The sequence below is a fragment of the Drosophila subpulchrella genome, chromosome 3R, assembly GCF_014743375.2.
Source record: "Drosophila subpulchrella strain 33 F10 #4 breed RU33 chromosome 3R, RU_Dsub_v1.1 Primary Assembly, whole genome shotgun sequence".
Classification (NCBI taxonomy): Eukaryota; Metazoa; Arthropoda; class Insecta; order Diptera; family Drosophilidae; genus Drosophila; species Drosophila subpulchrella.
Window position 1 is genome coordinate 9,405,506 of NC_050609.1, and position 26,353 is coordinate 9,431,858.

At 49.9% G+C, this 26,353-nt stretch overlaps 4 protein-coding genes across 6 annotated transcripts; 3 read left to right on the forward strand and 1 right to left on the reverse strand.

Moving 5' to 3' along the window:
• The first annotated feature begins 783 nt into the window (after nt 1-783).
• LOC119545645 (ubiquitin carboxyl-terminal hydrolase puf) lies at nt 784-15,881 on the forward strand. Of its 2 annotated transcripts, none has more exons than XM_037851362.1 (20): nt 784-1,132; nt 1,218-2,255; nt 2,585-3,296; nt 3,360-4,266; nt 4,350-5,236; nt 5,440-8,712; nt 8,793-8,979; nt 9,040-9,674; nt 9,737-9,860; nt 9,920-10,107; nt 10,165-10,435; nt 10,500-10,682; nt 10,916-11,315; nt 11,377-11,482; nt 11,544-11,715; nt 11,795-11,985; nt 12,044-12,396; nt 12,460-13,429; nt 13,493-13,830; nt 13,904-15,881. In XM_037851362.1, the coding sequence occupies exons 1-20, from the start codon at nt 1,090-1,092 to the stop codon at nt 14,665-14,667; spliced, it is 11,742 nt and encodes a 3,913-aa protein (XP_037707290.1). In that variant the 5' UTR covers nt 784-1,089; the 3' UTR covers nt 14,668-15,881. The 2 variants fall into 2 exon arrangements, with proteins under 2 accessions (XP_037707290.1, XP_037707291.1); XM_037851363.1 differs by having other exon boundaries at nt 785-1,132; nt 13,934-15,881.
• A 122-nt stretch (nt 15,882-16,003) lies between these two features.
• On the forward strand, nt 16,004-16,662 carry LOC119551332 (metallothionein-3). Its single transcript, XM_037860635.1, has 2 exons — nt 16,004-16,144; nt 16,328-16,662. Exons 1-2 carry the CDS (start codon nt 16,120-16,122, stop codon nt 16,492-16,494), a joined length of 192 nt encoding a protein of 63 aa, XP_037716563.1. The 5' UTR covers nt 16,004-16,119; the 3' UTR covers nt 16,495-16,662.
• Nucleotides 16,663-16,704: 42 nt separating this feature from the next.
• Nucleotides 16,705-26,353, reverse strand: LOC119551307 (atlastin). 2 transcript variants are annotated; one of them, XM_037860605.1, is made up of 5 exons: nt 26,205-26,353; nt 19,303-19,628; nt 18,028-19,241; nt 17,764-17,830; nt 16,705-17,705 (listed from the first exon to the last, which is right to left on the reverse strand). In XM_037860605.1, the coding sequence occupies exons 2-5, from the start codon at nt 19,495-19,497 to the stop codon at nt 17,553-17,555; spliced, it is 1,629 nt and encodes a 542-aa protein (XP_037716533.1). In that variant the 5' UTR covers nt 19,498-19,628; nt 26,205-26,353; the 3' UTR covers nt 16,705-17,552. The 2 variants fall into 2 exon arrangements, with proteins under 2 accessions (XP_037716533.1, XP_037716541.1); XM_037860613.1 differs by lacking the exon at nt 26,205-26,353 and adding an exon at nt 20,830-20,981.
• LOC119551301 (putative tyrosine-protein kinase Wsck) lies at nt 21,500-24,531 on the forward strand. Its single transcript, XM_037860594.1, has 3 exons — nt 21,500-22,492; nt 22,556-22,912; nt 23,020-24,531. Exons 1-3 carry the CDS (start codon nt 21,761-21,763, stop codon nt 24,304-24,306), a joined length of 2,376 nt encoding a protein of 791 aa, XP_037716522.1. The 5' UTR covers nt 21,500-21,760; the 3' UTR covers nt 24,307-24,531.

The window sequence follows — 26,353 nt, forward strand, 5'->3', positions numbered from 1 at the left end:
GCCGGATTGGGAACGGAGTTGATCCGCTGATGCTACAGGAAGTCGCCCAGCATCCTGGTAGTGGCTGAACATGGCTTCTCCAACTGTTCCTTAGCGGGCGCCCTATTTTCCTCCTCCCTATAGAAGCTAGCGGGTCCACAAGCTCCGCTTAAGCTGGTCAAGTAGCTGGTGGTGGTGGTGTCCGTAGTCCTGGAATTCGCTAGTGGATCTCCTCCAGCACTTCAACTATTCTGCGGATTTGCCCCTGTTGTGGTATTGCTTCCTGTCGGTGAAACCCCACAATAAAGGGCAACAGCTTGGATTAGGCGTCCAATTTCATCTGCACTGACCTCCTTACATTTTTAATTTTTAGTTTCCATAACGCCTTTGCACGAACACCGCCAAAGATCAAATTTCTTAACGGCGCAGCTAACGGCGTTCATCGAAATTCGTTCGCTGAACCTGGTATTTTTTCTGGTATTTCCTTAGCTCATCTGAGTACCGCGCTGAAAAACAGACCCGACGAAAAGCGTTAACCGCGTATTTGCCTCTAGCTGACTCCTATGGTTAGCTCGCGGTTTTCGTCGATGTGAGTACTAGGCTTAAAGAAGGTAAAAAAGGATGTAATCTGGATTTGTAGACCGGTGTGGCGCTGCCAACTCTTTTTCATAGACCGGTGTGGAGTTGCCAACTCGATTTCCGGCACTCAGGGTGATTGTTGCCCAAACGATAAAAACGCCTCCTGACATCGATATCGAAGAACGATAGGCGCTCTTGCTTCGATTGTGATTGTATATATATACATATATATCCCCACCATATATATATGTCCGAGTGTAGAATTATCATTTTTTTGTTGCCGAAAAACAGTGTTCCGTGTTGAGAGGCGAGGGCGCCATCCTAAATGGCATTGCACGACCGCCGGGAGCGAGCCGAGCGACCAACGAAAAGCGAGAAGAGCAAGTGCCCGCAACCGAGACCGAGACTCCGCCAGCGACAGCGAATCCCAGACTGTGACTCCTCTCCCTAGACGGCCAGGAGTCGTCGCCGCCGCAAAGGCGGCCCTAACCCCTGGAAGCACCCAATTCGGTTCGCAGCCAGTGGAGCACCATGTGCGAGGTGTGCGCCGACTTCCAGAATCTCCTGGAGCTGTGTAAGTGAAAAGTGCCCCGCAAAAAAGCGAAAGACCGCAACCCCTTCCCCCGCTCACCCATGGTATCCCGATTCTCCTCTTCCAGATGAGGTGCGCGTGGCCAGCTCGGATCTCAAGTTCCAGCTGCTGCTGAAGAGCGAGATCGAGACCACCTTCAACTACATCCAGTCCTGGCCGCAGCGCCAGTGCATGTGCCTGTACCGGGACACCAAGAACTATGACCGCTTCAACCTGGTGGTGCAGTCGCTCATCTGTCTGACGGTGCAGCACCTGAAGCACATCGACCACCTGATCGACAACTACAAAAGACTTACGGCCAGCGCCGCCCAGGTGGTGGCCCAGGCCCAACAGCAGCGAGAGCAGCAGCGAGACGAGGCTGTGGCCCAGGCTGAGGTAAAGGATGCTTCCAGTCCGTCGGAAGAACCCAAGAAGGAGGAGCCATCCGGCTCTTCTGGCGAGGAAGCCCAGGGCTCAGGCGATGGTCCACCCAAGAAACCGCCGGTTGGCCCCTGCACTCCCCCTCCTCTGCCGGCACCCTCGACGCAGCACAAATCCCACCTGCAGTACACCGAGGAGCCCTGGATCCTGCCCGAGGTGGAGAAGCTGCTCGTGCTCGTGTCCAAGGTGTTCCTGCTCAACTTCCCGCTTTACATCGCCCACAAGCATGGCATGCACTCGCGACTGGACGACCTGCAGGCCGAGGAGGCCCACCATCTGGCCCTTATCTGCGATCTGCACGACAACGACCTGCCCATCTTCCTGCTGCGGAACGTGAGCCTTTTCTGTAACTCGGGCGGCTTTGGCGCCATGTCGCTGTGCTTCGAGCACCCCGATCTGCCGGTGTCCACCGCCCACTCGATGACCGCCGCTGTGTCGAATGTGAAACTCTGGCTGAACTATCACTGCAATACGCAGCTCTTCGTGCCGCTGCGCAGCCGCATTCTGCAGTACATGTGCAAGCTGTCGGACCAGAGCCTTCGATCCGCGGCCACCCGCGCCATGGCCGACTTCGTGTGGTCCTCTATGCGGGACCCGCTGGATGTGGCCGTCAATTTCGACACCGAAGGATTGGCCCTGGCCTTTAAGTACTTCACATCGACCACGCTGACCATGCGACTGGCAGGTAGGTCTTCTGTTTACGGAATATGATTCTACTCCTATTGCAAGAGATGGAGTGATCGTGTCATTTATTATTATACTACATTATTTTACGTGTTATCAATTATTAATTCATAAAAAGTTTATTTACAATTGACTGCTATACGACATGAGTTGTTGTCAACAAATGACACTTTCTTTAGTCTTCGATTCGGAAAATGTAAATAGTTCCAAGAAGTGTCAATAACACATAATATCATGATTAAATATTTTACAATGGCATAATCAAGAAAGTAGTATCTATTATCTCGATATATTTGTTAATGCCACTTAACGATCTGAAACATCTTCCAGGCATGGCCCAGATCAACGCACACATAAACCTATTCAATGAGATCTGCACCACCGAGACGGTCAACGAAGTGGAGTTGTTTGGACAGCGCATCGCGAACTGGTTGACTGAGAACCATATTGTGCAGCACCTGTTTGGTCCGAATCTGCACGTGGAGATCGTTAAGCAGGCGCACGTGCTGCTCAACTTTTTGGCCGTGGAGAACCAGATCTCCGAAGAGGACATCAAGCTAATCTGGCAGGCCACCCAGCTGAAGCATTGCTCCAAGACGATCTTCGACATCCTGCCGTCGCTGGTGAAGAACCTGTCCTCCCGTCCGGCCATGCACCTTTACTCACTACTGTGCCGCATGGATCCCAAAGAGCACACCGAACAGAGCATCTACATCGCCTCCGCGCTCACAAAGCAACTGTGGACGCGCGACTGCTCGCGCAGCCAGATGAATCTGATGCAGGACCACCTGCTGGGATCCAATGTCACCGCTTCCAGCTCCGACAGCGGCAGTATTGAGGGCAGCAACACGGAGGACGACCACGTGGGCGCCGACGACAGCAGCATCGCCAGCGGTGGAGGCGGCGGAGGTGTCGGCAACAAGAGCCCAATCGATGGAGTTACTCCATGCAAGCAGGCCCGGCATAGGCGGCACATCTGCGACCCCACCACCGAAAAGGGCAAGCAGATAAGCCCTGAGGATATGGCCAAAGTGGACATGGTGTAAGTAAAATTCTTTCTTAGTTTTCTTACGTTTGACAATATTAATAAATGTAAATTACCCAGAAACAATCGCATTGTCAATATAATTGACAACACCAGCAGCGAGGAGGAGCTGCAATCGCGGGCCGCCCTGGAGCTACAGCTGCACCGCAGCCGCAAGAAAAGCAACAAGCGACGCCGCCAAAAGGCAAACAAGCAGATTATTCTACCCCACGAACTGGTCGAGATCTGGGACGGAGCAGAGGATGTGCCCAGCAGTGACGAGGCGGATGCCGACGGCGATGGTGATGGCGAGGGCGAACTTCTGGCAGATAGCGACGAATGCAGCGATGGAGCTACAAGTCAGTTGGTGCCCGCTGCCGTGCTGAAGCATTTGCAGGGCGAGGGCCCATATATCCGGGCCATTGAAACCAACATCAGCGAGCTGCTTAGCGGCGCCGAGAACGACGGCAGCTACTCCTCCCCGATGAGCAACAAATCGGAAAAAAACTTGGCTGATTTCGATGACGAGGACGTGTCACCTTGCGAAGAGGAGCTGGCCCAGTTGGTCAACTCCCGCGCCAATTGTCGGGACGTTCCACCTGCTTTCGCCGCTGCTGCCGCCGCCATGATGGTGGCCCAATCGGCAATGGCTCTGCAGAAATCCGGAGAATCGAACGTTGCGGCTGCTGCAGCTGCCGTAGCCGCTGCTGCGGCGGCCACCGGAACTGCCCAGCAGACGTTGGTGGCGATGAATCGGCAGGCCAGCGTCGCCGCCGCCGCCGCTGTGGTGGCAGCGGCCAAGGCAAAGTCGGACTCTGATGTCGATCTGATGGAAGTGGCTTCCGCAGGCAAGCAGCACCATTCACCCAAAGCGAGCCAGGGTAGCTCTACGTCCGGCGGCACACCGGTGCAGCCCTCCTTTAAACTAAATGATGTCTGCCAGCCGGGCAACACTTTGCTGTGGGATCTGCTCCAAGATGACAAAATTGTGAGTTACTTGTTCTACCTACTAATTCTTATGATAAATTATGATATTTACCACAAATTTCTCATAAATATTTCTTCTTCCAGGGACAATTGGGCGAATCACTGGCTCTAGAGGCGGAGAAGGCGCTGGCCACACTTCTATGCTTCAACATGGACCGTCAACTGCGGACGAAGTTCATCGAGGGCTGCCTGTACAACGTGGCCAACAATCGAAGCGTTATTGTCAGTCTGCGCCTGTTGCCCAAGTTGTTCGCCTCGTTCCAACAGTTCCGACCCTCGGACACACATTCGATGACGCTATGGGCGGAGCGAAACCACCGGATGATGCAGTGCTTTTTCAACAATATACGCCACTATGCGCGTCGCCATGCCGAGATACTGATCACCCAGAATGGGGAGCAACAGCAACAGCAGCTGGGCGGCCAGCTCTACTCCCACAAGACACAAGTCTCTGTACGCCTGCAGTTCCTATCGTCGATCTTCTCGACGGTGGGATCGCCAAAGAGCTTTCGCCTAACGTTGGAGCAGCTGGACGCGCTATGGGAGTGGCTGGCCCACGATCCGGAGTGTGCAGACTGCTACTTCTCGTGGCTACAGGCTCAAGCCAAGGGCGGTGACCAGCATGCTCTGGGAATTGAGGCATTGCAACATTTATATCTGAAGAAACTCCCCGAGCTGCGTCCTGAGGAGTTCTCCATGGTGGCATTGGGATTGTTCCAACAGCTCTGCAGCTTCGCCCGCATCGCGATGGCCGAGTACGACAAGCACAGTGAGCAGATCTCGGCCAGCGCCAGCGCCGTGGGCATGTACCACCTTTGGAAGATCGCATTGCGCGCCCAGAGTAACGATGTCTCCCTGGCGGCCATACAGTACATCAACATGTACTACATGGGCCAGCAGTTGCGCCTCGAGAAGGAGTTCGTTTCCCAGTGCATGGAGAATCTAGTTCAAGCGGCCACGGCCCTGGAAAGGTGAGTGGACAGTCGCTAATCTATACTCCAACAACAAATTAATGGAATTGAAAATCCGATGAATTTGGTTAAATAAATGTTATAGTTTAAAAACAAGATTCAGAAAAACTAGCTTTCTAAATAGACAAACTTTTTCTATAACAAACTTTAAAAGATATATTATTTGTATCTTATTAATGATGGTAATTCGTTCTCCCTTTCAGCATCGATGACGAGACTGCCTTGATGAGGGTACAGCGCGGACTGCTTTTGCTGAACACCCATCTGGATACTTTTCGGCGTCGATATGCCTTCCACCTGCGCCGCTGGGCCATCGAAGGTAAAGGCATTGGATCGCACAGCAACCTGAAGAATGAGGGAGCTGGTCCGCCTTTGCGGATTGTGCTACAGCAGGCAGGTCTCTCTGAGAAGAGCCTGTTGCAGATGCACGCTTGTGACCTAATCGCTGACCTCAAGGCGGAGGTGTCCAAGTGGTGGGAGAGTCTGCAAACAGGTTTGGCTGCTCCGGTGCTCGGTTTGCTTCTCAGCGATGGGCCGCTTCGCATTATCACCCAGGGACAGGAACTTACCTCGGATTACGATGAACGGAGCCTTGGAGATGCTGGCTTCAAGGATAACCAGATCGTATACGTGTCGTTGGGAGGACGCGGAGCCAGGCGAAAAGAGTCCAACTTGGAGCACCCGTCAATGCTACCGCCGCCACCCAAGGAGTGTTTGCCTACGGTGCTGCTCCTGCAGCCGAAGTACTTCGAAAAGCTATTCTGCCTGATGCAGACTCTGGGAGATATGCAACCACAAGCGTCGACTGTTAACCCCCAGCACCACACCAAGGCACAGTTGCTCTCCCGTCGCGTGTGGGATATCCTTGCCATGCTGCCTACCAATCCGCACATCCTAGACTCCTTTAAGGGCCTGGTCACGGACCTTAGCGAACTGGAGCAGCTGGATGCTGCCGGAGAAGAGGAGCAGCTGGCCACAAAGCGCAAGCAGATCAAGCAGAAATTCAAAGATCTTCTTGATCCGAACAACCTGCAGAAGTTCATGTACTCGCTGCATATTGTGGAGAGCCTGGCTCTAACCAGTTCCAGACGCGGCGAGTCCAACGGAAGCCTGTCCATGGGGCATCCACCGGAACATGTACGAGGCAAGAAGTCCTCAATGGGGAGACGGCGAAATAGCAACGAGCAGCCACCGCCACCGCCGCCAGAAGCCAAGCAAGGCAAGGAGCAACTGTGTGAGCTGGAGGCCCCATTGACACCCACTCCCGCATCTGGCTTGCAGGATGTTGAGACGGAGGCTAGCAGTAGCAGCGGCGGCGACAAGGAAAACCAACCGAAGCAACACAGCAAACGGCAAAAGAAGAGCGAAGCTTTTGAGCAGGAAAAGGAACGTCCAGTGGGTTGCTCCACCCCGCCGTCCCCTGCTCCACCACCACCTCCACTTTCTGTGATGGAAAGGGGCGACAATAAGTGGAGTGAGGCGTTCGTGAAGTGTGGTGGCCTTCGGCATCTCTACGAGATCTTCAGCGGTGGCCAACTGCAACAAAGCGCACATCCCAAGGAGCTGGCTTTGAATGAATGGCGTCACGATTGCCTGGCCAGTCTGTTGCGCATACTCTGGCTTTTGGGATTCGAGGAGCTGCAGTCGGCGGATGCCCATGTCCTTATGTCACGTCCGCATCCGTTTATGTTGCAGTTGATGGAGGTGCCAGAATGCCTGACCCGTCTCTCATCGATCCTCAACGACGAAGTTCACCAGCAGCATCAGGCGTCTTCGGCAAATCCACTGGTATTCCCCTATCAGTTTCAGCACTTGCGCACCGGTTTTTGGGGCAGGGCGCAGCTCATCCAGTTCGCCATGAACATCCTGGTGAGCTTTGTGCACGCCTCGGCTGAAGCTAGAAGGCTTCTTTGGGCTCAGTCGGATACCGATCACTGCCGTTGGCTGCAAAAGTTCATCCTGGAGGATCCTGAACCTGCTGTACGCCGAGAGATTTGCGCGGGCCTTTACCGTATTTGCTTAGGAAACGCACACAGCTATCGCCTATTGTTAGCTCCACTGCTGCACAAGCTGATCGCCCTGCTGCCCTTGGCCGAACAGATGAGCTCCGGCACCCAGCCCACGCAGTTCCTGCTATCCGAGGAAGGCAAAGATCCGTACGGACCCGCCTGCCGCGACTACTTCTGGTTGTTGGCCAGATTGGTTGACACTCTTTCGCCGGAAATGGTGGCCGAGGAGCACATCGACATTGAAATGCTGTGCGAAAGCATCTCGCAAAGCATTCTCACCCGAGAATATTACGAGCTGCGTCATGGCTACCAGGACGATGGATTGGTGGGACTTCTGAACCTCATGTCTAATTTAATCAAGTACGACACCACCTTCAAGTACACCCCCAAGGCACTATCCTTCATTGAGCAGCTGATTGGCTTCCTGTTCGACATGCCCTCGCCGGCTGATCGCCAAAAACCCAAGTGCAAATCGGCATCCTCTCGGGCGTCCGCCTACGATCTGTTGGTTGAGCTGTGCCGTGGATGCGCCACTAACTACGGGTATCTGCATGGGCGTCTTTTGGCTCAGCACAAGTCTGGACCCAAGCAGCCGTATCCCTGGGATTACTGGCCCCGGGATGAGGGCAGATCAGAGTGCGGTTACGTGGGACTCACTAATTTGGGAGCCACTTGCTACATGGCTTCTTGCGTCCAGCACTTGTACATGATGCCACAAGCACGAGCAGCCGTTTTGCGAGTTCCGCCCACAGCTGCCCGTAAGCACGGACCCACTCTCCTGGAATTACAACGAATGTTTGCCTATCTGCTGGAATCGGAACGGAAGTCTTACAACCCACGAAGCTTTTGCCGTGTGTACCAAATGGATCATCAGCCGCTGAACACGGGCGAGCAAAAAGATATGGCGGAGTTCTTCATTGATCTGGTGTCCAAATTGGAGGACATGACGCCCGATTTAAAGCACCTCGTGAAAAGGCTCTTCTGTGGCTCCTTGAGCAACAATGTGGTTTCCCTGGACTGCGGTCACGTCTCTCGAACGGCTGAGGACTTCTACACGGTGCGATGCCAAGTGGCAGACATGCGCAATCTTCAGGAATCTCTGGACGAGGTCACCGTAAAAGATACGCTAGAGGGCGACAACATGTACACCTGCTCCCAGTGCGGCAAAAAGGTTCGAGCTGAGAAAAGGGCCTGCTTCAAGAAGCTCCCCCAGATCTTGTGTTTCAACACCATGCGCTACACTTTCAATATGGTCACCATGCTCAAAGAGAAGGTCAACACCCACTTCTCTTTCCCGCTGCGACTGAACATGTGCCACTATGTGGAGAAGACATTGATGCCGCAGCAGTACAAGGAGGAGCGAGAGAGACGCCAGCGGGAGAACGAAGGAGCAGATGCTGGAGGCGATGAGAACGACAACGAAAAGGCGGAGGCCACACTTGACGCCGATATTGAGGAGTGCTACGAGTGAGTACTTCTGCTTTATGTTTTGGGATGATTTTCCGAACCCTTAGTGCAATATTGAACAAATCATTGATCCTATGCAGGTATGAGCTGGTGGGCGTCACTGTCCACACGGGCACGGCGGATGGAGGCCACTACTACAGCTTTATCAAGGAACGCACGAAGACCAGTTACCATCCACACGAGCGCTGGTTCCTTTTCAACGATGCCGAAGTGAAGCCCTTTGATCCATCACAGATAGCAGCCGAGTGTTTTGGCGGCGAGATGACGGTAAGTAAATGAGTTCTCTTAAAATCTCGCAAAATCTCACATTTGGGTGTTAACCTGCAGAGCAAAACCTACGACTCAGTGACGGAGAAATATCTGGACTTTAGCTTCGAGAAAACCAACTCCGCCTATATGCTGTTTTACGAGCGCCGATTGCCAGAGCACCTGCAGCGACGGCATTCCGAGCTGCTAGTTACACCAACGCCCAGTCCTACCGTGGAGGAGAAATCCGAGGCGGAGGAGCCCACTAAAATGGAGACCAGCTCCAGCGATATTAAGGCAGATGATGATGTGGAGGTGGAAGATGAGGTGAAAGACAAGGAGCAGCCTGCGAAGGAGGAGAAAGATGCCAACGAGCCCGCAGTAAAGGAAGATATTACGGAAGCCAAAGCGAAAGAGGAATCTGATTCGCTATCAACAGAGAGCGAAAAGAAATCAGAGACCGATAAAAAGGCCGCAGAGAAGACGATCGAAAGCAGTGAGGAGGAAAAGCAAGAAACAGCCAATTGTGATAATCATAAGCCAAGCAACAATAGCCACAACAAAGCCAGCAACGATCAACAGCCTTCCACGTCGAAAGCTGCCCAGAAGCTGCAACTATTTCGTCCATTGTTGAGCAAGGAGCTGGAGGATTGGATCTGGCAGGACAACCGACAGTTCCTGCAGGACCGCAACATTTTCGAGCACACTTATTTCAAGTAAAGTTTGCTATCATTTTCCTGTGTATAATTTTGCATCAAATTGTTTTCTTCTTCGACAGCTTTATGTGGCAGATATGTGGCCACATACCGCAGTCGTTAATATCGGAGGCGGACGTAACCTGCATGGCGGCCAAGTTGTCGGTGTCGTTCTTTATTGAGACTTTTATTCATGCCAAGGAAAAGGTTGGTTAACCCTCGGTATTGCTCGAACAGAGTGTCATCATGTTACCTTATTTTTATAGCCCACCATGGTGCCTTGGGTGGAGCTGCTGACAAAGCAGTTCAATGCCAGCCAGGAGGCCTGCGAGTGGTTCCTGTCGCACATGTCGCTGGAGCCCTACTGGCCGGTGCAGGTGCTAATCCAGTGCCCCAATCAAATGGTACGCCAAATGTTCCAGCGTTTGGTTATCCATGTCATCCAGCAGTTGCGGTAAGTACAATATTTTATATCATTGATTTAACACTTACGAATTTATTGTCCCGACAGCGCCTCACATGCCGATCTCTATCTGGATGTGGAAACGGACGAGGATGACAAGGAGTTGATTGGTCAGGCCTCTTGTGTCACCCGCTTCATCGGCTCGCTAATCGCGCTTCTGGAACACGGTGCCCGAGCGAACCTGCGTCACCTGTCCGAGTACTTTGGACTCTTGTGCGAGTTTTCGCGCATGGGTGACGAGGAGGCTATGTACTTGCTGCGCATCGGGATACTGAAGAGCCTGGTGGACTTCTACCTGGGACACAAGCAAACGGACAGCGTTAGTTGATCAGGGTGATTCGCACCTAAGATGGTTATTTATATGATTTCTTTCTCCGAAGCAGATAGACATAAGCTCTGACAACGAAGACAACTCCTCGGACGAGGCACTGTCCGTAGAGAAGATGCGTCCCGCGTCCCTGGACAAAATGATTGCGCTGTGTGCCAGCTTAGTGGAGAGATCGCGAGGAACCGACTTTCGGCTGCGGCTCTCTCCCAAAGACTTTACTGCAATCGCCGGCGGCAAGGTTATACTCAAAAAATTCGGAAAGGCTGTCTTTTCCGTTTAATCAATCCACCATTCAAGCATGCCATTTCCAATACCAAGCACCTCACCAATCAATCCATCAGCACCACCATTCCGAAACCGAATTCCCATAGTCAAGATAAAAAAATTGCCATACAAATTCCATTACCAATTGTGTTTCCTCTGTTCAAAGTTCCCTGCTTTTTTGTTAAATGTTTCGCTTATATTTCGTAGGGGTTTCCATTTTTGTACCAACAAATAAAGGACGGCATTAATCCGCACCAGACCAAGCATTTAATCCACGCGCTTTGTCGCTGGGACGAGCGCCTGGCCACCCAAATCATCGGGATGCTCTTCGCCTCGGTGACCAAGCACACAGAGCTGTGCGCGCCCTTCTTCAAGTTGCTCACGCTGCTCACCGAGACGCAGGGCGGTCCCGTGGGCCTGCCTTGCTTCACCCAGCTGATCCTGCCGCGCATGTGGGACGCAGCCGAATACTGTCCACAGTCCGTACTCGACTGGCTCTCGCTGCAGGCCACCAAGAACAAGATCGCCCACGCCTGGATCCTTCAATCAGCCGAGCAGTGGCTCGAGCAATTCCTGCTAGCCCATGATAACACGCGTGTGCGGAACGGTAAGATGTCGGAAGTTTCCGATTGGGGCTAGTCCTACTGATTCCCCCGGCTTTATTCCAGCTGCCGCCTTTCTGCTGGTGGCACTGGTGCCCTCGCAGCCCTTCCGGGCCAATTTCCGCGCCCACTCACAGCACAAGCTGCTGGCCCTCAATCCACACAGCTATCGGTAAGTGATTCATCAATTAATTTATTACAATCCATATATTACATTCCCTAACTTTTCGCAGCGACATTAACAGCGATGCCCAGGCTGTGCTGCACCAGGTGATTACGCTACTCCTGCGACTATTGCGTCCTGCACGCGTCTATGCGGATATCGGAGCCCATGGCACCACCAAGCTGACCGCCTACTTCAACCTGCTCAGCTATTGTATGGTTTCAAAGACTGAAAAACTAATGGCAAGTTTGGCAGCGGCAATTTCTCCCTGTAATACAAATATGTTCCGTACTAAATGGGCCCCTCTTGTGCCACTTGCAGATAGGTTCGTTCATGCGCTCCCTATGGGAGCTGTTTCATCCACGCCTCTCGGAGCCCAGTGTTCCGGCCCATCACAACAAGCACGCACTTCTAACCTTCTGGCACCATTCGCTGGTGGACTGTCCGGAGAATGCTGCCCAGGTTGCCAACTGCCCGGAGATCACGCGCAACATTGCATTTAATTATATACTGTATGGAATTTCTTCTGCCCAGACAGGGACTTTGTTAACCCCAATGATTACCTCTTAGGGCCGACCATGACGACGCGGAGATCGTCACCTACAACCGTTCCATGCTGCCCGCCTACTACGGACTACTCCGACTGTGCTGCGAGCAGAGCCGAGCCCTCACCCGCCAGCTGTCCCAGCACCAGAACCTCCAGTGGGCCTTCAAGAACATCACTCCCCATCCCACGCAGTACGCGGCCGCCGTGGATGAGCTTTTCAAGCTAATGGCGCTGTTCGCCACCCGTCATCCGGATGCCAGTGAGCAGGAAAAGCTCGATGTGACCCAGTTTAGGAGGGCGGTAATCGTGTCCTACACCAGCAGCCTGGATGCTCGTGTCTCTTGGTCCACGCTGATCAGTGCTCTTAAGATACTTGGTAAGAAAAGTGGTTAGAAAACCGGCACAAGACTATATTTCATGTATTTCTTTTTCTTTTCAGTGGACAATGAGGAAGACCGCACCATGGTGATCTTCAATGGCGGCATTGAGATGTGCTTTGAGGCGCTGCACACGCTACATTCCATGCATCACGAGGCCACCGCCTGCCATGTGGCTGGGGACCTGTTCGATCTCCTGGGCGAGATGCTGCTCCTACTGGCCACGCTGCGAACCCGCACCGACAGCCCGGCACAGAAGAAGCAGCAGCAGCAACAGCAGCAGCTGGAGCAGCAGTTGCAGTTGCAACAGCAACAGATGTTGCAGAAACAGCAGCAACAATCTCAAAGCCAAACACAAGCACCCCAGACGCCGCAGCAGAAGGAGAAACAGCTGCAACAACAAATGCAGCAGCACCTGCAACTGCAGCAGCTGCAACAGATGCAGTTCCAGCAACAGCATTTCCTGCGCCAGCAGCACCAACACTCGGCCCTGGCCAAGGCACTGCCGGATGCAGTGAAGCGGCTGGCTACGCTTCTCAACACCTTCAACTCGCCGGAGATCAGTCGCATGGCCTTGGAGGTGCTCAAGGAGCTGGTGCGCAACACCAGCCTGGAGACCATCAGCATTTTGGCGCCCATCCTGATTAATTGTCATCTGTCTGTGGCGAATGCTCCTAATGCAATTGGACCCCTGGGACCCTACTTCCCGCGGCGCGGCGCAAAGCACACGCCCTGGCCCTTGGGAGCCAAGAACTCACCCCGTCCACCACGTCCCATGGTACAGATGTGTATCGCTCTGGCGGAGCTTACGCCACGCGGTCTCGATGCAGACTACGACGTTCAGGTTGAGTCCTTCTACAGGCCCTACCATGACTTCATCGATGTCATGATGCGCATGTGTGTCAACACGGGTACTCTAAACGACACGCTAGTCAAGCTTCAATGCTTGGTAGCCATTGAGTCCACGCCGCTGCACTTTAACTACTTCCCAAAATTCTGGGTGGGCATACACAACAATGCACTGACGCACAAGTAAGAGGAAGTTATTTTTTAATTGGATTCCTTTTACTTAAACATCCTTATATCTTTCCTTAGATATGTTGAGCTGCTGGTGAAGAACCAACTGTTGGTGGAGTACCTACACAATGTTCTGAGGGACGAACGCAGCATGTTAAAGGATGCCTGCGTGCGCGAATTTCTGGAGCTCTACTACCACAAGGTTGCCGCCCAGTTACCGGTGGCCCGCATGATCTACACGATCAACTATGGTATGCACTCCAAGGACGACATCGACGAGCTGTGCGGCGATTTATTTGCCATCCGTATCATTGCCCAGGCCACTGGAGTGCCTGCTTCAGTGCGCAAGGAGCTGCGAGGATCCCTAAGAGCACTGCAGAACAAGAGCGAGAGATTCAGGAAGGAGTCGGAGCGGGGTAAATTATCTATTCCTAAATGTAGTTTATTTTCTCAAACTTTATGGAGTATTTAAGTACGCTGAAATTGTAGAGCTTTTATCACCGTCTCCCTTATTCGCAGATCCATTTCCGAACAAGAAGCTAAAACGTGATGCCCAGAAGGACAAGGAAAAGGATCAGGCCCAATCGGAGGGCGAGAATGCCAACTCAATAGATGCCGACAAACCAGCAGATGTGTCTATGGAGTCCAGCGGTAACTCGGAGGCAGTAACGGACAGCACCAAACCACCCACTCCCGCCGGCAGCGACGATGAGCAGATGGAGAAGACGTCAGTTCCCTCGTCCGACGATGAGACCGAGCTGGAGGATGAGCTACAGCCGACGCCCAAGCGCAACAAAAAGGCGTCGAACAAGAAAACCGCACAGGATCGCCTTAACGAGGAGTGTGAGAAGCGTTTAATCACGCTGATCACCATGGAATCGTATATTCAGAGCATTTTTGCCATCCTTAAGCGAGATTCAAATGTGCCCAGTGCGGGGGCCACTAAAGAACCCAGCGAGGAGCCATGCGGCGAGGCTTCCACATCGGCGGCAGCCGCTGTAAAGTTTTCCCGTCCCAAGGGAGCTTGCACTCCGCCCGAGCCGATGCCCGAGGCGAGCGATACGCGGTGCAACATGGAGACGGAGGCAGGGGCGGAGGAGTCATCAACGAAGACGAGTCAGACCAATGGCAGCCAACCGACCGAATCCCCGCCAGCGGCCAGTAGCGCAGACACTGCCCCCGCGAATCCCTCGCCCGCACCCTCCGCAGCCGTTGCGTCCACGTCCCAGGCAGCGAGTCCTACACAGATTTAGTTGTCATTCAACGATTTGCTCAGCATTTTGTTTTTCGGCAAGCCACTGGACTGATAATGGGCGCCGGGGGCTGACCACGGCTGAGCTCCTCACCTGTAAGAATTTTGTGGCCAAAGGTCATTGTTAGGTACACGTAAGCAACCCAAGGTTGGTGCTAATGGTTGGCTTGGGCGCGAACCCAGGCACACACACAATCACACAAATCAAACAGACTAATATTGGCGATTCAGAGCGACACAAGCTATAAGCTCCCAGGCCTATATATCCCTTATCAGGCCGATAGAAAGTGCTAAAAAATCTATTTTCCGAGAATAACAGAAACGGAAAGTGGAGACTGGTTCGGGGCTAATAGATACTTAGTTAAGCTTAACAACAAATAGCAATGTAACACACACATTCAAGCCCCACACGCAAACACCCCCATAAACATACCCGACAGGCCCACAATTATATTCAATATATAGATATAAATGTAACTAATTTAAGACTACCATGCACGCAACGTCCCCCGCAGAGAAGAGAACCCGTAAACGATCCCCTTTCAAATGGATAGTTAAGAAACAAGTTTAAACAATCCGATGGAGAAATTTGTTATGCCAAAAAAAGGAAAGCGGTAAAGCAGTTGAATTAGAGGCAGCATTAAAAAAACTACAAATTAAATGTTTGAACGAGAGCAGTTGAAGAAGATCAATGAAACGGCTTATGAGACGCTAATATCTATATATGTTGTATTAGATCGATTAAGTATCATTTATAAAACGATGCTAAGAACATTTGCTTACCCTCTTTTCTCGCCTTTTCCTACCCCCAAATGCACTTAAGCGATACGTTAGAAATGAACAGATATTATTATAATAGAACTTAACGAAACATTTTAAATATTGGATGTGTTAAAGTATGTCATAATCATTTTCAATGTAAATCGCATAACGCAAACCAATCGAACAGTGTTAAGTTCACATCCGATAAGGATAAATTGTAATGTTTAGAACGTAAGGAGTGTAGAGAGTTGTTGTCCCAGGTGAAACACAACAGGACAAAAATGATAACTTTAAATAAAGTAACTGGCCAGCCCCAAAAAGGGTCGCGTATATTGATAGGTTTAAGTCATCACAAGAACATAAGCGATCGAAATCCCCACAATGTAATGTTGAAAAACAAAAAAATCAGAAACTAAATCACACCCAAAACAAATCATGAGAATAATAAATTTAAATGATATGTAATTGAAACAAATGGAATGGTATTTAATGGACGGGTATTTGATTGCATCCAACCTGTTGCTCTGGAAGTCAAGTGTTCTATTCCGGAAAATTGTGTGACACGCATGCGCTGCCTTAAATGCCAAATTCCGGAAAAGTGCCACCCCAAATACCAGTCCGTAAAAATTCAGTGTACTATTTGGATTTAAATTAGGAGAACCGAAGTTTACAAAAGAAAATTTTTACAAAAATGCCTTGTGTCGGTTGCGGTAAAGGTGAGTTGGATATTGGATAAGTGGTAGATATAATCTAACGAGAGTTAAAACTGTAAATACAGTATATTAAAAAAGGTTTCTATTATGAAGTCACTGGACAACATTCTCTTTATAATCAATAAAGCCAGTTTTCATCTTCATAATCGGTATCGTTGATGTATTATAAAGTCGATTCCTTTCCAGAATGCAAATGCACCCCAGAAAAGTGCGGCGAGAACTGCAAGTGCCAAAATCCCGGAAAATGCGGATGCAATCCCGCGAATGCCGCCCCCTCCGGCGGATGTTGCAAGAAGGGTGGCGACACCGCAGGGGGTGATGCCAAGGGGAAGTGCTGCGGCGACAAGAAGTAGAGGCCAATATACCCATTGATGCCAGAGAAAAAAATACGGTTTCGTTCCTTTTATTTCTCGATGGCCATAACTGCTAGTGAGCTGTTATCATTAAATACATTTATTGTTTAATCGAATCAAAACCAAGACTTCTACACTTTACTGCACAAGATAAACTAATGACCTATACCAGCATTGCTCTTTGTGTTCAACTTTAATGGGTGGCAATGATTTGTTTTTTTTTCGTTTTTATTTATTTTTTGTAAATTAATTTTAAATAACAAAAGGTGGCAAAATGAGGCGCTTAGCAAAACCAGCCAACAACAATGTGCACTCTGTTTATACATAGATTGCTTATGGAATTCTATACCAAAGATGAGATAAGATGGAACAGGCAAGGTGTGAGGGGGAGTACGCCTTAGATGGGAAATTAAACAAATTAAATTCGTTAGCGATTTCTTTATATTACAGCGTTAAATTTCATATATCCGTTTCAGACGCATATCGTATGTAAAAAAACAATTTAAAATTTCACTTTTCAACAGACACGAGCCACTTACTAATGATGCACTTACTCTTAAGTATACGTAATATAGACCATCCACACACTTCAATTAATGCAATATAAAAACAACTTCCTTTTAGGGCAATTAATAGCTATACGTTTGTGTTTCTGATTCTCACACACTATAGAAAGTTAAAGATTTATACAAATTAGAGGGGGGTTCATCCTTTCAAAAATGGATCATAGAGAAGGGCTCGAACCATTCGAACTGGTCCATGGACACCTAATTGCGCTTCGTTTTGCGCTTTTTGCGACTATTTGGCGCCTGGGAAGAGGTTGGGGCCGCTGGACTAAGGATGGTGGCTTTGGCCTTTTCTTCGTTGCTGCCGCCGAACTTGCGCCAGATGTTATGGATGAAACCGTCGGCCTCGTTAATGTTGTTGCTCTTGTTTGATTTGTATGCCACATTGTTGTTGTTGTTATTATTGTTGTTGGTTGTTGTTGCCGGCGGCGGCTGCGACGGCACCTGCTGCGGCTTCTGCTGCGTCTTGTGCTGCGCTCCTTGGGCGTATTCTCATGAGCGCTTCACCTTGCCATTGGACGCATTCACCGAGTTTTGGGATCGGTAGGCGGCCGCGCCGCCCCCCCCAACGGCCATTTCGGTCGCATGGGTGGCCACATGCTGGATGCCCTTCTCCATGCAACCGTGATAGATGGGTCGCATGAACTGCAATAAAATGGATGATTATTATCAATGAATCTAAGTTGCATTTCCAGTTCCTTACCCGCTCCCACATGAGGGTAGCAAAGTCATCCAACTTGCCGCCAAAGTCACTGAGCTCGCCGCTGTACCTGAAATACAACAAGTAGGGTCAGTAAGGGATAAGCTCTGTAAGTAATTGATATGTGGATTGCAATTAATTCAATATTTTTGAAGGATTTAGATTGTAAACTTCATTTCATGAAAATAAAGGTACTCTTAACTTTTAAAGATATTGTATACGACTCGTCATGCTTAGTGATCTTTTGCGATCCACAAGTTAACCTACCTGATGTAGGCCCACAAAGCTAGCGTCAGCAGCGCCACACCCATGACCAGGTTGCAGAAGTTGGCGAACGTGTAGAGGCCCACCAACCCGAAGATGCCGCTGAGGATGTACATGATGACGGCGCAGGCGAAGTACACCGCCGGGGTGCGGGCTGCCTTGAATATGTTCTTGCTCTCGTTGTGCGCTCGATAGTTGGCAAAGACTTCCTCGAGATCGTCTTCCAGTTTCAGGCGGAACTTCTCGGTGAAGTCCTCGCCTCCCATCTTGCGCTTTGTGGCGAACTGGAACAGGGCCTTGTCCTTCACCCGCAGGTGTTCCGTCTCCAGGTGAGCGGTGCTTAAGTACGGCCGCGTTCCACCGCACACCTCCTCCATGAGCTGTTGGTACAGCTCCTTGGCGGCGGCCACGGCAGTCAAGTGGTTAGCCTCGGCGGTGGCCACCAGCATGCTCTTCGGCTCTGGTAGCTCGTTGCCCTTGTAGATGTTCATGTACGACTGGAAGTACTGGATGAGATCGCGGGCCCGTACCCGTTGACCGCTGATCTCCTTGTAGACCAGATTGTCCGGTGCCAGCAGCATGGGCACCAGGGAGCGCAGGCTGTTCTTAAACTCGGGCGTGATGTCCTTCAACCGGCCGTCAAACTTTGGATTGGTGGCCACGTTGAGGCCCGGATGCGGCATCAGGAAGCAGGCCACCTCTGTGAAACAGGACGAGATGTGGCGACGCAGTGACTGCAGCTCGGGGTGCTGTTTGTCGGACACTTCCAGTCGCCGCTTCAGAATTTTGTCGCCGCCCAGTGCCCCGTATTCCGCCTCATAGGGAAAGCTCCAGTCGCGAACGAGGAACTGCAGGCGCTGGAACGGCTTCTTGCCGGTGTCGGCCAGCGCCAGGCGGCCATACTCGGTGAAGAGCTGCAGGTGCTGCAGGTCGTCCTCCTGGATGTTCTGCGACAGGTTGTAGATCTGCACCGAGGACAGCATCGTGCTCAGCGCAAAAACGGTGGCGCAATCGCGCACCGTGCTCTGGCTATCGAAGGCGCCCTGTGTGTCCAACAGAATGATGGCTATCTTGTCACCGTTGGGATAGTCGTGCAGGAATATGTCGGACCACATTAGGATGCCGGTGGTGTCACGCTCGGATCCGCCGCGCCAGGAGAATCCTTCCAGGGGATCTGATTCGTCTCCCAGCCAATCTGTGGCATCGTGATGCACATACTAGTGTTACAAAAAGGTTATATTAAGTACGGATTGTCTAAAGTTCCACCTCAAGACCCACCTTTGAGTACATGTAGCGCAGAAAGAAGTCGAGCAGGAAACTCTTGCCCTTCCGGAAGGCTCCCGCCACGGAGACCACGCAGACGAACCGATCCTTCACCTCATCCCGCATGAGAACCTCGCTCAGCGCCTCCTCGTTGAGCTCAAAGATGTGCTCCGCGGAGGCGTTGATAACCTGCACTGCCGATCCGCCCATTTTGGTGTCTGGAATCCTTGCCTGCTATCCCGCTGTCCTCGTGGCTCTGTGTTTCCGGTGGTGTCTGAGTGTTTGCCTCCGTTGGGGGAATTCTTTCCGATTTGTTAATCTGTTGGATTTCGGCTTGTCAACTGCAAAAACAAAAAACAGGCAGCTAAAGTAAGTATGTACGGAGAAAATGTTTGCGATGCTTTTCTAGCGAGTTTTCCATTTCCGGACGGCGGAAAATCGCGAGTCTGGGCTAACGGTTAATTGCGCAAGCCTCTGCGAGTTCATTTAATTTTGGCACAGCCACGAGACACGAGCGACGGACAGAAAGGCCTGCAATTATGAGAGGTGGCCAAAAATAAACCCAAACATGCGCTGCTCCGCGATTTCAGAAGATGTCAGCGGCAGCCGAGGGAAAGGCAGCATGTAAGCGGATTGTTCAGGTGCGTGGGATATATGTATCTATGTATCTTTGGGCTGGTACTTGGTACGTGGGCAGAAAATAATGTTATTAGTGATCAGGAAAATTGAGAGAACTGAATTGATCGCGAGATCTCCACTTAAAGTTTTGCTCCGCCAACCAGAAAAATTATAAAAACCTAATTTATAGCTCATCATTTTGATTATAACATCAATACTACATAAATTCTTAAGAACTTGTATTATTTTAATGAATATAATCAATTGAGAATTTAAGACTAAAAAAAGTAGGAGTAAACATACATACATATGTATATCCAACTGAAGTATTGGGAAGATACATATTAGTAAAATTCAAACGTGTATCACTTATGGAAACAACTGTTTTATAGAACGGCAATTGAAAAAAACAGATCCGACTGAAATAGCTTCAGCTTCTTTTTTATCGGTATATGGTAATTGTGAAATATTATATATATCAGTTAAAACCGTATCGTTTTGTATGCACTCGATTAATAAAAACCGGTCTCTTAACCTGCTAATTAAACATTTTTCTAAAGTACGTAAAAATTAAATCATTTCAGATACTAAAAGTTGGTTTAGAAATCGAACAAAAACCGGTCTTCCAGATGATAATATTGACCTTATTAACTTTCTTGATGTTATGTTTTGTAACCGAATCACTTTTTCCAAACGATCTCGGAGATTTCTAGCAGCCCAAAAAACAATGTATATATTTTAAAGGGCTCCCAAATCGGGTTAATCGCATTCAGCACAATTGAATGTTTGAACGTGAACGTACGGAGCACATTAAAATTAATTTCGTTTGCAGCGCCTTGATGACGTCGACAACTTTTGTCGCGCTACGCAGTTGACCACTTGAATTCTAATTGAAAGCGCAGCCAAAACAAAGAGAGAGCATACCTCAACAACAAGGTGATCAGATCGAATCGGGGAATTATGCCAGTCGAGACACGCGGTTATATTGCCCAAATAAAAGTTATGCTGGGTCCTAATTGAATCTGATTCGGATGCGGAATGGGAACATGAATAAAATACACGACCAGCGCGACTGTCAACCGAACCAAACTGCAGCAACAACACAACACGCAAGTCACCGATGGATTGGCTGCTCAATGGAATGGTGGAAAGAGAGCAGACCTCTCTCTTCACCGATCGTATCTCTTTCTTTCTTGTTGGCCACATGGCAAAATGGGGGGGCAGGAGGTGGAGTGCCGAGTGGGGACTGCAATTGGTGCCGCAGCAGCTGCAACGTTAGCAAAATCGCGTCTGTCCAATTAACACATTGCCACTTAATTAAGTGCAACATTTACATTTGCTGGTTTGGCGCGCTGAATCAGACATTTCAAATTTGATGAACAAAATTGCACCTGGCAATGCCGTCCCGAGCTAGGCTTGTCCAGCAGGTGTGTGAGCAGTGCAGCTAGCCAGCCTGCCGATCGCAAGAGATAGCAGCTGTCCCGTTTGCTCTTGCACTACTTTCCATTGACAGGCGATGTAAACAAAGGTGTTGGAAGGTAACAGCAACAGTTGTGCGGCCTGCGTCGACGTCGGCAGAGCGATTAGTCAACTGGAAACGCGGTTGCCGAGAGCAACAAAAACACTGGCTGGCACTCAATAACAGAACAGCAGTGGAACAAAAAGAAGAAGCAGAAGCGCTTGGAAAATGTTGAGCGGGGAAAAAGAATAAAAGTTTTCAATTTGACTAAATTGGCTGCCCGTGAAAAAGTGTTTAATTGGTTGTCCCACCAAAAAAACAAAAAAAAAATCTAAAAACCCAGGCGGATATCAGCCATCCGGCGTGCAGGAACTGTTCATTCGAAATTTGCAAGCCATGGCAGGTGGTTCAAGAAGCGGACACCGCCCCATTCTGAATTGGCTTTCTAGCTGCCTCGTGGCCATGTGTTTGGCCCTTCCAGGAGGAGCACCTGCCGCCCAGGAGACGCCTGCCTACTACTACGTCGGTTGCTATACGGCGCGAACGGATCTGCTCCATGAATCGGTGTACGCCAAAACCCCACAGACCTGCATCGAAATCTGCGAACACCAGGGACACCACTATGCTGTCCTGGCCTCCGAGAAGTGCTTTTGTGCCAATATACTCGAGCCGCAGGAACAGCAGGACGAGCAGCTGTGTAACACCCGCTGCCTGGCCAACAAGGCGCAGTATTGCGGCGGAGTCGGTGTCCACTCTTATTACTCTACCACACTGACCAAACAGCCGGCTCCTCATCATCTTAGGATATCGAACAAAACGGAGAACAGTCTGACCCTCAACTGGAATGCATTCGATGCCAGGAAACTGCTCCTGGCCGGCGGCGCCGAGGCAGTCCTGCCCAACCAACTATTGGACAATTTCCTGATTCGAGCTGAGGTTCTAAAGACCTACTCCTCGCTGCCCGCCTTCCCGCAGCCCGAGTTTATGGTGCAGAAGACGGAAACCCAATTTGAGCTTACGGATCTGCATCCCGCCACTCTTTACAACATCTCCGTGAGAGCTATTTGCCAGGATCCACAGGCAGGGCAATCTGAATGTGGTCAGGCATCGTTAGAGGCCAACACACAGGTGGGTTCTGCTGAGATACCCCAATAAGAGTCCTAACCAACTCCTCACTGTTCCACTTTTCAGGTGGGTCAGCCCAGCCCCGCTCCAGCACAACCCAAAATCCTCAGCCGCACTGATCGCACTGTCACCATAGAGCTATCGCCCATCCGAAATGACAACGGACCGCTGAGCAAACTGCTCATCATCGTGGAATATGTGGACAACGCCCTGAGCCAACCATTCGATTCACAGCTCCTGGGTAGCTGGCAGCAGGCTCAACAGGACGGAGTGCCCTACTACATAGCCGCCGAGCTGGAATATGACCGACCGGAGGAGAACCGCACCCGGCACTTTGTGGTGGGCGATGGCAAGCGATACGGGCGATTCAGCAATAAGCCCTTGGATCAGCCTAACGCACATGTCCACATCAGTCTCGGAGTGGTGAGTAATGCATTAGTTTTCAGGGGAAACTACTGCAGAGATTTAAGGCCTGAAAACACCTGTCACATGAAACTTTTGAGGTTAAAAATTTCTAATTTAATTTCTAGGTGAGCACCCTGGAGGGCGTGACCAAGACGCTGTACAGCCGTGGAACCCACGATCAGCACGTGACTTCACTGGACGACTTCAGCTACGCCACCTTCGATAAGGGTCAGTCCTCGGTGGTGGCCCTGGCCGTCACCTGTGTGATCTTCGGCACCTGCCTCCTGCTCAGTCTGATTGCCTACTTCTATTTGCGGTATAAAACTTGTCGCGTACGACGATTAACTGGCGGCAATACCCACGAGATGACGCTGCAGACGCCGATTATCGAGCGGGAGAACAATGGCTACCTGGTGGAGGACGATCCAGTGCCTCACACGCCGGAAAACTTCAAGCAGCAGTTGCAACAGTTGGTAGAGGGATTCGAACGGATACCGAGGAATACCCTCCGGCTTAATGTGAACGATGTGATCGGGGATGGACGCTTTGGCGAGATCATAACAGGAAAGGTTTCTACTAACGATTTCGCGAGGGATTGTACTCTGCACGTGCTCTGCCTGGATGACCTGAACGGAACTACTCAGGCACAGTTGCTGAGGGAGCTGCGTCAGTTGTCCCACTTGAAGCGCCAAGAGCATTTACTGGACTTCTATGGAGTGTCAGCCAGTCCAGATTGGTTTTACTTAATCTTCGAGCAGCAGCGCGTCAGCCTTAAGAGGCGATTGGTGGAGAGTCGCCTGATGGCGCCTTCACAACGCCTAACATCCCTGTCTGAGCAACTGGTGCTGCAGTGGATCTACGAGCTGGCCAGTGCCATGACCTATCTAACCAGCTGCCAAGTGGTGCATCGACAGCTCTGCTCGCACAGCGTCTTCGTGACCGGCGAGTCCAAGCTAAAGCTAAGCGTCTTTGGGCCGCTGCAGTTCATGAACACCAGTCGCCAGCAGCCGGACCACAGCAGATGGCTAGCTCCAGAAGTTCTGCGTCACCAGCATCACCACTCCACGCGCTCCGATGTGTGGTCACTAGCCTGCGTGGCCTGGGAATGTTGCGCTCTGGGCGGCACTCCCTATGCCAATGCAGTGGGCACCAACCAACAGCTCCTTGAGGCCATCCGGGCTGCAGTGCGTCCCGCACAACCGGCTTACGTGTTCGGGGATCTCTACCAACTACTGCTCAACTGTTGGCAGCTGGAGCCGAGCGAGCGGAGCACTTGCGAGGACGTGGCCTTCGGAGTGCGTCAGCTGATGACCTCACCGCGGCATGCCCTCAGCTTCGATCGAGTGGTGGGCGGTCTAGACACCCTGCCCCCGTACCTGCCGCAGCTGGAAACGATTGCGCTGATGGGCTGAGGTGCATTCGGATAGAATAATTAGCTTTAGTCAGTGAGAGCCAACATTCGCATACAGTAGATTTCGGTTATGAGTCACTCGTGAAGAGAACACATCTCTATATTTTGATTTTAGATGTGTTCACTTGCAATTGATTAGTTAATGATGTTCTGGCTGAGAAAAAAGTTATTGTTTTAGCATTTACTGACCACAATGATTTAATATAAATGTTTAATTACTATTTGACTCCGAGAATTGGTTATTATTTATAAGTTTAAGTTAGAAATCTCAGTTGAAAGTTTAAACTTTCTTGAATTAAAATATAATTTATAAAATTAAAAAAAAAGTTTTCTAGCTTAAAATCTTGAAAATTATATGTAAATCCTTTAAAAGGCATTCAAATATAGAAGTACACGTCAATTGTTTTACTACAAGTGCTTTATTAATTGCAATTTTTGTATGCCGGCAATGATTTGTTTTATTTCTTAGTAAGCAAATGTATGAAAGATCATTATTTTTTGTTGTCTCTCTTAACCGACATCTACTACCTACCTATGTAAGTATTTACATACTGTAGCCAAATAAAACCGTGTTCTATGTCACTGCTGATCATATCTATAAGGTAGCTATAGCTAATCTACAGCCCTAATCAACTGAAACGACTTTCCCCACGCGAAACAAAGTTCAATCGAACGTGCTCGATAAAGAGCGAAAGATAAAGAGACTACCAGGCCCGGCGTCAAAATTGTGTAATATAATTGGGATCCATGGCGAGTGGATTTCCTCCTACCAATCGCTGTGATTCCCCCGCTGATGTTGCACAAACCAGACGAAAGCAAAAACTGAAGGCAAATAACAAAAATCAAGAGAGCGAATGCGAAACTTTGATCGCTGGCGAGCACCAATTAATAATAGAAAATAAACGGTGGTGTTGCACATGTGTGAGTGGATCAAAATTGACGATTAATCAGTTTAAAGGTCTTGCACTGCATCTATTGTTTGCTATGTTGTTTAAGAATTAATTAGAGAAATTTTTGGCAGCAGGCGAGAAGCTGTTAGATGCTATTAGTCATAGGAAAGAGTAGGGCACTATATGATGCATATATTCCATTTGTTTGGGTCATAAACTCAAATGAGGGCGATATTAAATTGGAAGAAAGGGTGTTGGTACTTTTAAATCTGCTTCAGGCAACAGAAATAGAATATATTTATTTTTAAATATCAAATAAAATATATATTAGTTGTTTTAAAATATACTTTATATTGAAATTCTGTTACCCGATGCAAAACAGAGTGTACCAACATCAAAATAACCATCGTATCACATAGAAATTTATGACTGAGGGAGCTTATCTCCGGATCCTTTCTATAAGATAAGCCATAGATTGTCTTGTCGACGTGTAACTATTCGGCTACTGAAATCAAAGCACATGGCTTATACCCATATTAAATAGACTTTCCTATAGAGTATATAGCGCAAATGAAGCGTAACGATATCCATAGCGACTTTTGGACGCTTACCTTGCCCACAGAATTCAAGGTGAATGACGACGAACAATTGAAGTCACCGAAATGTGTATACATTCCCCGCAAATGGGCAATAATTATTAATAAATCAAGCTAGCTGGCTGTTCGACTGGCTGGCCAACGTAATCGGAATTGGGGATTTCGGGTGCTTCTGCCGATGATCATCCGGAATTGGCCAACTTTCGAGTGTTTTGCCTTCGCCTGGGCAAATTGTTATTGTTTTTGTTGCATACACACATGGAGATGATGAGGAATCGGAATCGGAATCCAAGGAAACTGGTTGCTCACACACGCACACCAACGGACACTTCGCCAGAGGCTAACACGCACACTACGAAACGGCTGCTAACTGCGCAAATAATGCGAATTGTCGGTGGGCCATTGTTACTCACTTTATTTAACCATTTACATCGGACACTGGCTCCTCTGCGCTCGATTTATGGACACTTTGGTAGCAGAAAAGTACGTATTTTGTTTGTGCTCTGCCAATGGTGTGGCCGTTCGCGGTTGGGCGGGAAATCACAAAGATGAAAAAAAGCAG